Source organism: Myzus persicae, unplaced genomic scaffold (genome assembly GCF_001856785.1).
Source record: "Myzus persicae strain clone G006 unplaced genomic scaffold, MPER_G0061.0, whole genome shotgun sequence".
Classification (NCBI taxonomy): Eukaryota; Metazoa; Arthropoda; class Insecta; order Hemiptera; family Aphididae; genus Myzus; species Myzus persicae.
The window spans coordinates 31,150-47,648 of NW_019101814.1; the positions used below are offsets into that span (position 1 = coordinate 31,150).

The window sequence follows — 16,499 nt, forward strand, 5'->3', positions numbered from 1 at the left end:
AGCAAGTTAAGATTAACTTGTATACATTTTTATACTGCAATAAACTAATATTTATGTAGGTACTCATAAGACATAGCTTGCTTAAAAATTATCGAAAAAAACCAACATTCACACATAGATAATTTTATTGTATAACAATCTTATTTATAATAAGCTTTATAATAGGCAATTGACGATTCACTCTTATATTATTAACACTTTACCTTACCTTAACCTTTACGAATTTGCAATCGGGTTCAGAAAAGGTAATATTCGAAATGCACTTGTTTTGATCGTTACAAAAAACCTATATTAACAAATATCACTTATTATCAGTAGCCAGTTGAACGATTTATTTGCATTTTTAATAAATGTATTACAATAATTATATATATCGTACCTGAAAGAGTATACAGAGTTCTGTAAAGCTCAATTTGAAAACTGTTGGACTCAAGTCGCATGTGATACTTAAACTAATAATTTAAATTTCCACCGCAAAGTAAGCTGGTGCTTGGCCCGTTGTACTATATTATAGTTGCTGATTATTAGTTCAATACATAGATAACTTGTAATTTATTTATGAATATAAATATAGATTTATGAATATAGTGTTTGATAAAATATATTAAAGTCGAGTACAGGAGGGGGAAGTGAAGTCTTGCTCACGTAACGATGAAGTAGATTACTTCACAGAACTCTAATTTTACTGAGCAGAACTCATCTTTTTTGGAAATTTGAGCATTGAGTATTGATAACAATACAATTATTCATTACATAATATAAAATAAATAATGATTATATTATAGGCATAATATCTAAAAAAAAGTCGATGGCACGTCATTCCCTGATCGGACAAAAGTAAATCTAACTACAAAATAACAAACCAACTAGAATCAACAGTTAAATTAAAAATATTATTTTTGTGCATTTTGAAAAATTATTGATTTATAAGTTTAAATTAATTTGAATATTATTTAAATGGTATTAGAATTTAAAATCATTTAGAAAATCTAAGTATAACATATTATTGACACGTTGGTACTTATAGTTGTTTTTTAATGGTATGTAATTATAGTCACTCGTGGAGTAACAAATAAATTGTGCAAATTATACTTTTTTAAGGAATTTATGAGTATGATTTGTTTGTAGAAGTACACAAAATTAATTTTAAATAATAGTCTATAAAAAGATTATACGACGTACTTGCGACATTAAAAATGTATACTTTATCAATGCGTTCTACTTACAAATAACTTGAAGTTGACTGCAAACTTTCTAAACAACATTAGACTTTTAGAGTGGCGTAATTGTGGGGGGAAATGAGCCGTTTAATTTTAAAGGAGAACTAGGTTGTCATTGGATTTGAGATTGACCATTCCCCCGATGCGTCCCCTCGAAAAGGAAAAAAGTTTTAATCAATTATATTACGACATGTATACTTTAATATTTGTCTCGTCTATACATATTATTTAAAATATAATTCTGTAGAGCTTGCTAATATTAGAAGAGTCGACTGTTATCATTATTTTTTTAAGCATAAATTTGTTTATGAGTTGGATATGACAGTTTTTGTTTTTGACCCATTTTTCCTAAGATTTTTGTTGTCATGATCACTTATTAACAAAAACATATTTATGATTCATAAATTTTCCTTGTAGAGGTGTGATATCGAGGCAAACGTTTAGTTGGTATCCGGGTCAATTAAAGTGTACGAATTGGTTCCCGAATAAAATTACTTACCAGTTTATCAAACAAATATTGTAATTTATACTTGTTCACATAATTTAGAGACACTTAGTAAAATGAAATCAGTATTAGTTGATGGAACTTTTCAAAGTTTCCCAAAATTATTTTATCAGCTTTTTACCATTCATGGTGTACAATTATTTTCCCTTAGTTCTTTTCCTACTGTCCAATAAGAACAGTACTACTTATATACAAGCATTTCGATTTATAGAGCATCATATTTTTTGACCATTTTTAACTATACCTAGGTATTCAAGATAGTTTTTGAACTGTTTGAAATTATTTGAATTTTTGACAGTCCTAAGTCTGGATAAATGGGAAGGATGTTGTTGCTGGTTTAATATATCATAATAATTTGAAAAGTTAATTTAACAAGGTTGTATTATCATGAAAGCTTGCGGGAACTAATCTCGTATGTTACCTGTAGACAACCCGGGAACCAATTCAACAATTAGGAACTAATTAGTAGTCGTCCGATACCAAATAGTGCTTTTTTTTATACATTATTACATTTTACAGTTTACAATTTTTTAGGCTGATTCTATAAATATATTATAATATTAAGATAAATGATATGGTTGAGGAGTACAAAAGTGTAACTCTTGTCGATACCTCGCCGATTTAATGAAACAAACATAATCATCTATATCAGCTGTTTCCAACTTGTTTCCAACTTGTTTTACATGCTTACCCCAATACCTAGCTAAATTGTACCCCTTGTATAACTTTTAAACTTTTTCACAAAAGTGATCTTAATATATATAAGCAAAAATAACAAAGTAATACAATTAAATACCTATATATTTTATATTTCATATAAAAATGAATTGTTATCTTCTTATTTAGTTCAAATGATGCAAAAATGAGTCAGTCTTGAGAAGTATTTGGTAATTGATCTCTTTCTACAACTACAACAGGGTTTAGTTTTTTTTACTGTATAAATTTTTAATCATTGATCCATATCCATCGAAATATAATTACATTTAGTTAGTAAGATAGTAAGATTATATCAGTGCATCCTTGTAATAATATTGGGTCCCGAACCCTAAGGGTTGATCACAGGTACTACACTAGTTGGGTCAAGGATTATTTCAGGTACTACACTAGTTGGGTCTGGGTTTATTTTAGGTACTATACTAGTTGGGTTCCGGTTTATTTTAGGCAAGTAATACAAATGTACAATATAAACAAAAAAATAAAAAAAATAAAAGTATAAAATATAATCGAAAAAAATCACTTTAGTGTAATTTGAAATGAATTCAATCGTTCCCTGAAGCAATGATGTATAATCTAAACATTTAAATTCGTTTCAAAAATAAATATAGAAAATTAACTTTGTACGAGTTATTGATAATAAAACAACAGTCTGTTATTAGACAATATCATATAATTTCATAAGTTTTATTAACCATCATAAAATTAATGTCTTATAAGTTTTTGCCAACTTACATAATTTTTTATCATATCTAAGTATTATTAATATTTGATTTTAAATTTCGTTTTTACCACCTATCCTTATATCATATTTTTAAAATTCTAACAATTTTTTTTTTATTGACAAAAAATATTTTTAACCATATCTGTGGTGCCAAATAGATTATGACAGTCGTAAGTCTGTTAAATGGGAAGGACAATGTTTAGTCTATCGTTTTAGTACACACCGAAATTAATCTCGGACCCAACTAGTGTACCACTTAAAATAATCCCGGACTCAACTAGTATAGTAGGTACCTAAAATAATCCGGGTTCCAACTACTGTGGAAATTTTAATTTCATGACTCAACTCGGATGTAGATGATTTTATAGATTTTATCTTGTAAAAATCAAAAACCATATAGGACGAAGGATATATAAATATGTATTATTTGTAAAAGGGCTGGTAAAAATGCTGCCCTTGTCTAGTAAAACCCAAAATGACAACACTATAACCAACAACTTTTCTGAATGGTTAAAAAATAACCATTCTCCTCTACTGTATTCACTATTTCAAAACCAAAATTGTACATTTTATAATAATAAATCTAAAAAAAGTGGATAAGTAGGCAACCCCGCTCCGTTGTACAGAAAGTGTCGAGTGTACTTCGTCATTGAGTAGGTCACTGTAATGGATGTGTTAAATTTTAATTCAATGATAAATCATGGTATACGAAAAACGATTCTAAGCGGAGGCGGCTGGTTAGCCTGTATTACTAAGTTTATTTTATACTTATACTGATACAAGAGTAATATATTTTACTACTAGTAATATGGTAGATAACGGCAATAGCTTAAAATTAATCTGAATATTTTGAACATTTGATTGAGTATAGAAAATTACGATTTAAGAAACAGAGGAATGTTTCAAGTACTTAAGATTAATAATCTTTGTATTACATTAGAAAAAACTAAAAATCATGTGACAAAATATCGCGATTTTACGCATGGAAATCCAAGTTTTTCACAATTTAAACTTTTAACGCTCATAAATAATTTCTATAGAATTATGTCAAAGTTTTTTTTTAATTCCAGTAATAAAACTGAATGAGTAACCATGTTTTAAATTTTCATGTTTCTGAACCGATGTTTTGGACATTTATAGAAAAAAATAAATTTCCAATGTCTATAAATAGCTCAAAAAGTGTTACAATATTATAGAAACTATACCATGTATAGAAAATGCAAGTATAAACATTTGTTGGGATAATCGCGTTGTTTTTGAATTATAACTAAATAAGAAAATCGATTTTGTCAAAAACTGGTTATGCGTAGAATTTCAGTTTTTCCTAATTTTTTTTGTTTGTTTATCCTAGTAACAAGTACTTAAAAAGTCACTAAGAACTTTTTATATTGAACCCCCCCCCCCAGAAAAAAAATACCAACTAGAATCACTTTTTATCAGAAAATATATTTTAGTTGAAAATTGAAGCCTCCTAAAATAACAGAAAATGTCCTATCCATTTTGAGTAATTTTTTTTTATTTCTTGTGTGTTTTTACGAAATAGCTATTTATTAATTTTAATTTCAAGATTGAGTTTCTTTATTTGAAAATGTTAATTTTTTGATCGTAAAAATTCATATGCTCACTATTATAACATTTAGCTGTCAGGTGTAACTGGTTGAAGCATGATGCTAAACAAAATGCAGAGCTGTCCACCTTTTCGATAACCACATCACTGTATTCACTACTATACAGTAGGCACCTTTACAATAATAGTATTTGTGAACTCAACTCGGGCATACATATCTCGCTGAAAAACATCGTTGTAGTGTGGTAGCGGTAACGGCGCGGTGGTAGTGTTTATGCTATTCTGGTATTCTGCAATATTTTGAACGGCAGATGTCCTTTGAACCCCGTGGGAAACTCTTTCCATAAACAAAAATTTCCACATGATTCGTTATTATATTATTGTATAAATGATCAAAAATTATGAATATTATCAAATTAAACACAAAGTAGGTACCTATGTAATATGAATAGTTACTATAAATATGAAACATATATTATTATCGGTTGGTTTAAAATATTAAACATGTACTAATAATATTATCATATGAATCATCATAGTTTAGAAAATATTTTAATATTAAACTGATAAATAAAAAATAGTTTTATACAATTATAGATTTTTTATTAATAATTCTTCATTAGGTAAAATAATATTGCAAATATTTTAAAAGTATTTTATCTCCATCTAATAACAACAATGACACAAAGTAGTGTGTTTTCATAATTTAATTAAATTATTCAAATATTTAACAATTATATTTATTTGGTTTTGGTAGATAGCTTCTATTTATCGTAATAACTGTTAATAATATTTATTTAATCTGACAAATTATCAAAATAAATTTATATACTACTTATAAACAGCAGTCTAGAAAAAAATAGCAATTAACTATTTGAGTGACCATTATTCATTTATGATGTTAAACACACATTTTAAATTACATATATTGAAGTATTGGATATTATTCTATTTTACAAATTATATCCCTACAATCTACATATTGTATACATAAACATATACATCATAAATTCGTATACCCAATACCCATGCAAGTTGTATGATACAATAGTGTTTAATATATTAGCTTACGTAAATTAATAGCTTAAAAAAAGGTTTATTATGAATGTGTAGGTAATTTGTTAGTGTAGTACATAAACCGTATACCCAAATACCTTATAACTTATATTTATAAATTATAGTTTAATTAGAATATGATTGTCTTTTACTTAGAAGTTGTGGTAGTATACATGACTAAACTTAACAAAATACGTAAATTACCTGTACAAGCAATGTAATAAATTAAATTGATTTGTTGATTTTGTTGCAAACTCTAACAATTTATAAAAAATGTATAAAATATAAAATACATTTAGAAGTATACCTATAGGTATTAAACATCTTCCTCGTTCATTATGAAAAATAATGATGCAAATAATTTACATGTACTCGTAAGTCATAATACATTATTATTTTATTATATTTTCTATTTATGATTAATGATTATTGATTAGGTACCTACACATTTTCAAGACTATAAAAATGTTCAGTTTTGACAATCGCAAATGTAAAGTAAAACGTTTTTATGTAAACATATTATACGTACAATGCGAACATAATTTCAATGTGAAGAAACTGTGACGTTGAGATAAATAAAATTCAAATTCAAATCTGCTAAAATTAACAAGTTTAGTCTGAATACNCCCCCCGATGTCGTCTAAACTCCGCTCGCCCGATTGACGGTCGATACCGCCACCTTAGCTGGTATTTACATATATGTTCGTGACAATAGAACGGCCACTGGGCGATAATAATACCCGGGTTCTCTGAAAAGCCAAAAACAAATAGTAACTTGTCTATATAAATACTTTAAATTGTAATAATATATCAAAAGCATGTTTAAAAGAATTAAACACACGCGTATAATACATTTTTGGCTGCATGAGACGTCGAATTTCGGTATAAAAAATTAAAAACAATTGTACATCAAATTTATTTATTCTTGCTTAATAGGTAGTATTACGTTTTTCAACTAAAGGTATATTTTATTATGTCACTTAATCATAATTTATTTATTGTGAGAATTGAAAGACCGAAAGTTTTACTTTTCTTTTTTACTTTTTTCTTTTTTGAAAATCAATAACAAAGTAATTTTATCTCAATACAAAATTACATAAAAAAATTTTTTTTTCAATTTACATCAAAATAGGTACAACATAATATTATTATTATGTATTTGATGTAGATATATTCAATATTTGTAAAAAGTTACTGCATATATATGTGTATAATATCCATATATAGGTGATGATATTGATTATTTGTCGTCCACCTTGTCCGAATTCTTGAAACTAAGGAAACTATGCATTTTGTTCATACCCTGCATCCCCAAATACCTCGATGATCCATTGAAACTGTCACCAGGTTGATTTTAAACCTTTTGATACCCTTTAAAATGTAAAGAAAACATTTTATTAAAAACAAAATGTGTACCTTAGTGAGAATTGAAATTAAAAATACATTTAATAAACTTTGTAAAAGCGATATATTTTAGCATATCACTTTACTAGCTATGTGGCTTTTAGAATTTTCATTTTATGCCTGATGTATGGACAATATTATGTTATATTTTTTTAGAAATATTTCTTACTTTCAACGTTTTTTTACAATTTATAAGAATTTGATAAATCATTTTTGTACGAATATAATGTCGCATGATAGATAATTATTTTAACCCAATAATCAACTTTAGTTTGTATCCTACTTTTAACCTAATACTTGAATAAATACGTCAAATCAAAATATCCCTTAAAAATTATTTGGTCCCTAAATATTTGTGTGTTCGCATAATTATAAAAAAAAGATTATTGGTTTTTTTTTAAATTCTGGGTTTTCGTTATTTTATAATATTAATTGTAAGAAATATGAGTTAGTCGTATGTATAGTTGACTGTAAAATGCAATTCTAGGTACCTATGTTTTAAGACATAAGTATTGAACAATGTTGAATAATATTGTGTTTGATCTTACAAAATAGAATATTGTTTTTTTCATTTTTAATCATATAAAAAATGTATACCTAAATGGCTAGCTATTATATGCTATTAATATTCAATAAAGTCATTAAAAAATTATAGGAAAAGGTATTGAATATTAATTTGAATGTGAACAAATCATTATATTAGTGTATATAGTATTTGAATCAACTAATATTGAAATAATGTTCAATAACGAAAACACTCAACTAGTTTTCAAATATTCTGAAATGAATGGAATTTTAATATAATATTGTGATATTAAATGACACAATTAGATTATTATTATTTAAGATTTAATATAATATATTAAATATACAAGATAAATTTTAAATTTTTTGAATGTAAAATATGTGCTGGACGCATAGTTTTTAGGTTTCTTTTTTAAACTAATGTGGTCCAGAATTGAATTGCTTCATCAGGAAAAAATAATTTACCGTTGTCTGTTTTTTAATTCACACAAAATCACGGTATACCAACAATTTAGTATAATAATATTAATATTGCAATTCTGGGTTTTTAATTTACCATGTACAGAAGAAAAATCTGTTTGATAATAACGTACAATGATTTTTATTAAAACTAATACCTTTTTTCTAATACCTACTTCTTTTACAGCTGTAAAAATCAATGTATTAATAAACGATTAATGTTCTATTTTCGACTAACAAAAAAAAAATTAGTAAAGAAACCCTTTCTTAAAATGAATAAAACCACGATACCATAAAAATCACATTATTATAGAAATAAAAATAATTAAGTTAGTTGATTATAAGGCGAAATTGATTAAAAATGTACAAACAAATTTACCCTTTAGTAAAATTAAGTATTTTACTTTTTATTGCAAGTTAAAAAGTATAAATATTTTTTTATAGTTTATATTTCATAAGCAGGCAGTTTCTGGTATCAGTAGTGGTTTCAAGCGCGGTGATGAAGGCGACCACCTCCTCTCTTTGAATAGGTTAATCCTTTTTAATAGTATGTAATTAATAAAAATAATAATTTATGGCAATTATTAACAGAAGTCAGTAAATATTATAAAAGTTTTAAAATATAGCAAGAATAAAATGTTAGTACGCTTGGGTAGTCTACACCACCGAGAGGATGAAAATAATTTTGTTTGCATATTTTTTTTGAGTAGTAATAAAAGTGAAACATTTAAAGTCACACACCCTCCTCTCCTGAAGTTTTGTCAAAACCGCTACTGTGCAGTAAATACTATACACAGTATAGTATGTTGGTGTGCTATTAGTAATTTGTGTAGAATTAGGTATTTCCAGAACAAAATTGCATACCTATTCATTATTCATAATTTGTTTGTACTTATTACATATAAGTTATATATAAGTGTACTTGCATAGTTACACGCATGCTATAACCTATCCTATGTGGGTATGTATCGTTAGAAATTATAGACACTATAATATGTTTAACACATATCTATACGATTTAATCAACTGCTATTTCGCTACAGGCGCATTATTAACCAGTGGCTTTTCTTTTATTTATCCCTCGATAAACGTTATTTTATAACAAAAATCATTTCTATCCGCAGTTAATCGCTCGCGATTCGGTTGTGTGAGAAACGTTAACCCGCAGACAAGTAAAGCCTGCGGAGGATTACCTACGGCCGATCGCTCGCGAAATAAATACATGTAATTGTTTCCGAAAAGAAAAACGAAATTAGTATGAAAAGTTTTATCGGATTCCAAACAACACATTTCTTAACCGCGCCGCATTCGTCGTCGTCGTCGTCGTCGTCGGTGTCTGGTGGCTCGGCGCTATTAAAATTTACGGTCACTTTGTATCCGTGTACGGGCACGCACCTACACACACGCGCGAGCACAGACTTTTGCGATTTACCGAGAAATAATTTCACAAGCGTATTATAGTCGTCGACCCACGCGTACCTCCATAATATAATAATATGTGCGTATCGGCGGGTCTTCTATATATATATATAAAAGCCCCGTTTGAACCTATCTCGACGAGCGCATCGACTCTTTTACGACCGACCTCGACGTTTCCACGACGGTGTCCTCGTCACCATCGTCTTACCGCAGTCGGGATTCGTCTCTCCGACGATGCTCTATGGTATCGCGCGGTGTTACGCCGTCCGTCACACACCTGTAGTAATAATAAATGTACGTCGCGCGCGATATCCTTTTCCCCGCAGTCGTCGTATCCACTACGTCGTCAGAAGCGCAATTAAAAATAATATCTGAATGTTGTACTGCAATATTTCTCGGTAACGAAAACGCCAGAGTTATTATCGCAGCAAACAAACATAATATATATATATATATAATATATATATGTGTGTGTGTAACATTATGGCGGAGGTATACATCGCGGGCACTTAGGTGTATATAATACATATTATAATATAATATGCGAAAAGTGTGTGTGTGTGTGTGTGTGTGTGTGTGTGTGCGTGCGTGCGTGCAGTGTATATACTGAAATATTACGCCGAATCCGTGGCCGTGGCGGTCCGGGCGAAAGGGTTGGCATACCGGCTAACATGGTAGTTTAATTACGCGGTCCCTTCCCCCACCCCCTTCCACGACGTCGTCCGGCCTCGCCGCCGACACCACCACCACCACCGCCACAACCGCGTTCCGTCAACCACCCGCACTCGCACAAACACACACGCACACACACACGGGCGCACGTAACGCGGCCGGTCGCGTTCCCGCGATAAGACAACGGCCGGCAGCACAGCGAGCGTGAGCGGACGTTGCGGCGCGGGGGTCATAATGGACGTCGCTGACGGCGGTCGGCGGCGGGTAGAATCCGCGTATATATAGCGTCCGCGGCGGCGGCGGAGGAGGATGCGGAGGAGTAGCAGCAGCAGCAGTAGGAGGCGGAGGAGGAGGAGGAGGAGGAGGAGGAGGCGGCGGTGGCCGTAACCAACCCTCCCGCNACAAAAAAAAAATTAGTAAAGAAACCCTTTCTTAACCCTTTATAGGGCAAGGGGATATATATTTCCCACCCAAGAAAAAAAATTCTAGCACCTTGTGGTCAGAGGTAATATTTTTCCCACTTGTTTGAAAAAAACCGTTATTTTTTTCTACATACGACAGTATCAATTACATGTATTTGATAACATTTCAAATAAGAGTAATAAATCAAAAACGATCAAAGTGGGAAATTATCATCCCATTGCCCACCGGCGATACACGTTTTTTCCCTCTAATAAATATTCTATAAAAATTGTTATTTGTTTTAATTTTGATAAATAAACAGTTTAACTTATAAGGTCTTTGGTGGTATTAATTTAAAGATAACATTTTAGCGCGTTTTTCTGTGTTATCTTACAATTCATTTGAAATGTATTTTCTGTGTTATCAATTTATAAAAATAATTGAATATTATTTTCAAATATGTGATTGTGATTTTGAACTTAAAAAAAATACTCTTGAACTTCAATAAAAATCTTGAAGTAAGTACATTCTGAATCATAATTTTATACTCTTTCGATAAATATACACTTTCGGGGCCAAAAATGACCCACTTACAAAATATTTACGAATAATTATCAATTTTTTTCTTAGATGTTATCAGAATATGAGATTCTAGAAGAGTTGAATGCTATTACTGATGATATGGCATTCGATTCTGAAGACGGTGGAGATTCTGATGCAGAAGACTATACCACCATTGTAAATAACTCTCTAAATAAACAAGTTTGGCATTTATCTACCAGATCATCAGGTAAATAAAACTAATAATAATTTTTTTAATTTCTTATAATATTTAATTAGAAATTTTTTGTGCTTGTAGGTTCTAGTATGACTGAAACTGAAGTGCATGTGCCTAATGTAGAAAATATCGAACAAACAAATAGTAACATTCCTTCTACTTCTCAAAGTAAATTTTAATTTATAATTATTCGATATTTTGAATTAGATTTTTATATGCATTTGTTTTATATGTTATAAAAAGTGAAAATGATTTGGCGCAAAAACATTGTATTATACAATTTAGTATATCATGTGTACCTAGGTTCTGAATTGTATTATTTATTATTTTATAACATTTTATTCATACACTATTTGTGGGTACCTATATAGGTATTTACTAAAATAAATTTGTACCTACCTATATTTATGTAAACTTATAAAATATGTTCTTATAAACAACACTGCAATAACTAATATTTATTGTAATGTAAAAATAAAACTTTGATAAAAATATTAATATAGTACCAATAGTTATATATATGAATAAAATGACTATTAATTTAATTATATAGAGTAGTATTCTGATTAAATATTATAGCTAATGGTAAAATATATTGATAGATAATTTTATTTTGTCAGATATACATAATGATTTGGAGTTGCTAAAAGATATTATGTCCAGCTCAGATGAGGAAATGGATGACATTGATAAAGATAAAGATTATGTACCAACTCAGCAACAGCAACTGTTTGTAGATTTAGATGAAGTTAATATTGATGACTTACCTATTGATATAAATATATTTCTAAATAATGATTATCTTGAAAACGAACTCATAAATGTAGAAGTTGACAATGTTTCAAATCCAAATATAAGTGGTGAATTTAATTTTGTAAAATCAGGACAGTCTCCAAAAAAATTTAAAAAAGTTAGATTTAGAGAAGAACAAGGTCCAGTAGACAAAAACATTTATAAAATGCCGCCTATAGACATATTTCAATTGATGATTGGTCCTATACTTCAAACAATTGTTCAACAAACAAATTTATATGCTCAACAAAAAAGTGTTGATATCAACACAAGCATTGAAGAAATAAAAGCGTTTATTGGAATATTGATTTTTATGGGTTACCATAGCTTACCCAGCATCAGGTTATATTGGTCAAATGATCCTAATTTTTTCTGCGAACGTGTGGCCAAAATCATGCCTGTAAAAAGGTTTTTGAAAATTCTACGGTTACTTCATCTTAATGATAATTCCCAAATGCCATCAAGAAATTCTTTGGAATTTGATAAGTTGTATAAAATTCGTCCTATGATAACACACTTGAAAGATATTTATCAATCTGTATATCGTCCATCTAGGTACTTGGCAGTTGATGAAAGTATGGTAGCATATAAGGGCCGTTCCACCATGAAACAATATATGCCCATGAAACCTATTAAAAGGGGTTTTAAAATATGGGCATTGGCTGATTCTTATAGTGGTTTTTTACTGAATCTCGACATATACACTGGAAAAAAATCAAATGGAATACCTGAGTATGGACTAGGAGAAAATGTTGTGTTATACTTGACCAAAAAATTGAAAAACTTATTTTATTGTGTTTTTTTTGATAATTTTTTTACAAGTATACCTCTAATTTTTAAACTTTTGTGTGATGGTATATTTGCATGTGGGACATTTAGAGTAAACAAAAAGTATTATCCAAAACACCTTATGAAAAATGATGGCAAATATAATTCTGGTGACATTGAATATGCCCAAAGTGAAGATATTGGTATTATGCGATGGAAGGATAGAGGAAGTAAACCAGTGACACTTGTTAGCAATATGCATAACTCTTCAGATACATCTACAGTACTGAGAAAAAATGGCAAAGGGGAAAGGATTCAAGTAAAGTGCCCTACTGGAATATCAGATTATAATAAATACATGGGAGGAGTTGACAAATTTGATCAATATATGTCTCCATATTCAATTTCCCAGAAGTCGAGGAAGTGGTGGATAAAACTTTTTTATTATATGGTTGATACTGCTATTGTTAATTCTTATATTTTATATAAAGAAAGTTGCAATAAGAATAAAAAAAAATACATTACACATTTAGAGTTTAGATCAAGACTAACAGATGAACTTATTGGAAATTTTTCATGCAGAAAAAAGTGTACATCTTCACCCCACGAACAAAGAAGTAAAAAAAAACAAAAACTTTCCATCAATCATAATTTTACAGGTGTTGATCATATGCCAAAGTTCATTGATAAGTATAGAAGATGTAAAATGTGTAGCACGAAAGCTAAAGAAAAAAGATCAAATATGATTTGTTCTACATGTGAAATAACACTATGCAAACAATGTTTTGAACCCTATCACAAACCTACCTAGAACTGATTATATTTTATTACTTTTTATTATTTATATGGAAAATTTCAGAAGTGTATTGTTTTATTATTAATATTGTACATAATTATTATTTTAAACCAAATTTTTTTTCTTACATTTATATAAAGAAATGAAAATACTGTGATAATATTGTGATTTATGAACTACAGGTGCAAAGTAATTGATAATGTTTTTTTTTTAAATTAGGTTTGTTTTTTAATTTTATTTCATTAGAAATTTATTGGTTGATTTTATTGAAAGGATGTATATTTATTTTTTATTTTTTATCAATTTTTTGTTATTACATTTATAAAAAGAAATAAAAAGACTGTAATAACATTATGATTTGTAAACTATACCAAGTAATTGATTATGTTTTTTTTTTAATGAGGTTTGTTTTAATTTTATTTCATTAGAAATTTATTGTTTGATTTTATTGAAAGGATGTATATTTATTATTTATTTTTTATCAATTTTTTGTTCTCACATTTACATAAAGAAATAAAAAAAAACTGTGATTTATGAACTATAGGTACAAACTACAAAGTAATTGATTGTTTTTTTTTTTTAATGAGATTTGTTTTTTAATTTTATTTCATTAGAAATTTATTGGTTGATTTTATTGAAAGGATGTATATTTATTATTTATTTTTTATCAATTTTTTTTTTTTACATTTATAAAAAGAAATAAAAAGACTAACATTATGATTTGTAAACTATACCAAGTAATTGATTATATTATTTTTTAAACGAGGTTTGTAATGTTTTATTTTATCAGAAATATATTGTTTGATTTTAATAACATAATATTTTTTACTTTTTTTTAATATTTATATTAGTTTGAATGAGTCTTATATATTTATCTAAGTAACCGCATAAGTGGGAAATATATTACCATTGCCCGTTCAGTAAATCCCATGGTCGTAAAGGGGCAAAGGGAAACTATTTTCCCACCACTTTTCCAACCATGCAAAACAAATAAAAAATTTTCCAATATTTTTCCCAAAATCAGAGTACTCCATAGTGCATGTACACCAATTTTTAGAATAATCTGACGATTTTTTTTGTTCTGCCCTATAAAGGGTTAAAATGAATAAAACCACGATACCATAAAAATCACATTATTATAGAAATAAAAATAATTAAGTTAGTTGATTATAAGGCGAAATTGATTAAAAATGTACAAACAAATTTACCCTTTAGTAAAATTAAGTATTTTACTTTTTATTGCAAGTTAAAAAGTATAAATATTTTTTTATAGTTTATATTTCATAAGCAGGCAGTTTCTGGTATCAGTAGTGGTTTCAAGCGCGGTGATGAAGGCGACCCCCTCCTCTCTTTGAATAGGTTAATCCTTTTTAATAGTATGTAATTAATAAAAATAATAATTTATGGCAATTATTAACAGAAGTCAGTAAATATTATAAAAGTTTTAAAATATAGCAAGAATAAAATGTTAGTACGCTTGGGTAGTCTACACCACCGAGAGGATGAAAATAATTTTGTTTGCATATTTTTTTTGAGTAGTAATAAAAGTGAAACATTTAAAGTCACACACCCTCCTCTCCTGAAGTTTTGTCAAAACCGCTACTGTGCAGTAAATACTATACACAGTATAGTATGTTGGTGTGCTATTAGTAATTTGTGTAGAATTAGGTATTTCCAGAACAAAATTGCATACCTATTCATTATTCATAATTTGTTTGTACTTATTACATATAAGTTATATATAAGTGTACTTGCATAGTTACACGCATGCTATAACCTATCCTATGTGGGTATGTATCGTTAGAAATTATAGACACTATAATATGTTTAACACATATCTATACGATTTAATCAACTGCTATTTCGCTACAGGCGCATTATTAACCAGTGGCTTTTCTTTTATTTATCCCTCGATAAACGTTATTTTATAACAAAAATCATTTCTATCCGCAGTTAATCGCTCGCGATTCGGTTGTGTGAGAAACGTTAACCCGCAGACAAGTAAAGCCTGCGGAGGATTACCTACGGCCGATCGCTCGCGAAATAAATACATGTAATTGTTTCCGAAAAGAAAAACGAAATTAGTATGAAAAGTTTTATCGGATTCCAAACAACACATTTCTTAACCGCGCCGCATTCGTCGTCGTCGTCGTCGTCGTCGGTGTCTGGTGGCTCGGCGCTATTAAAATTTACGGTCACTTTGTATCCGTGTACGGGCACGCACCTACACACACGCGCGAGCACAGACTTTTGCGATTTACCGAGAAATAATTTCACAAGCGTATTATAGTCGTCGACCCACGCGTACCTCCATAATATAATAATATGTGCGTATCGGCGGGTCTTCTATATATATATATAAAAGCCCCGTTTGAACCTATCTCGACGAGCGCATCGACTCTTTTACGACCGACCTCGACGTTTCCACGACGGTGTCCTCGTCACCATCGTCTTACCGCAGTCGGGATTCGTCTCTCCGACGATGCTCTATGGTATCGCGCGGTGTTACGCCGTCCGTCACACACCTGTAGTAATAATAAATGTACGTCGCGCGCGATATCCTTTTCCCCGCAGTCGTCGTATCCACTACGTCGTCAGAAGCGCAATTAAAAATAATATCTGAATGTTGTACTGCAATATTTCTCGGTAACGAAAACGCCAGAGTTATTATCGCAGCAAACAAACATAATATATATAT

The 16,499-nt window shown here is 29.4% G+C and overlaps 1 protein-coding gene across 1 annotated transcript; it reads left to right on the forward strand.

Moving 5' to 3' along the window:
* The first annotated feature begins 10,703 nt into the window (after positions 1 to 10,703).
* LOC111030514 (piggyBac transposable element-derived protein 4-like) lies at positions 10,704 to 13,881 on the forward strand. The gene is made up of 4 exons (XM_022310043.1): positions 10,704 to 11,185; positions 11,298 to 11,457; positions 11,527 to 11,613; positions 12,066 to 13,881. Exons 2-4 carry the CDS (start codon positions 11,298 to 11,300, stop codon positions 13,814 to 13,816), a joined length of 1,998 nt encoding a protein of 665 aa, XP_022165735.1. The 5' UTR covers positions 10,704 to 11,185; the 3' UTR covers positions 13,817 to 13,881.
* The last annotated feature ends 2,618 nt before the right edge of the window (positions 13,882 to 16,499 follow it).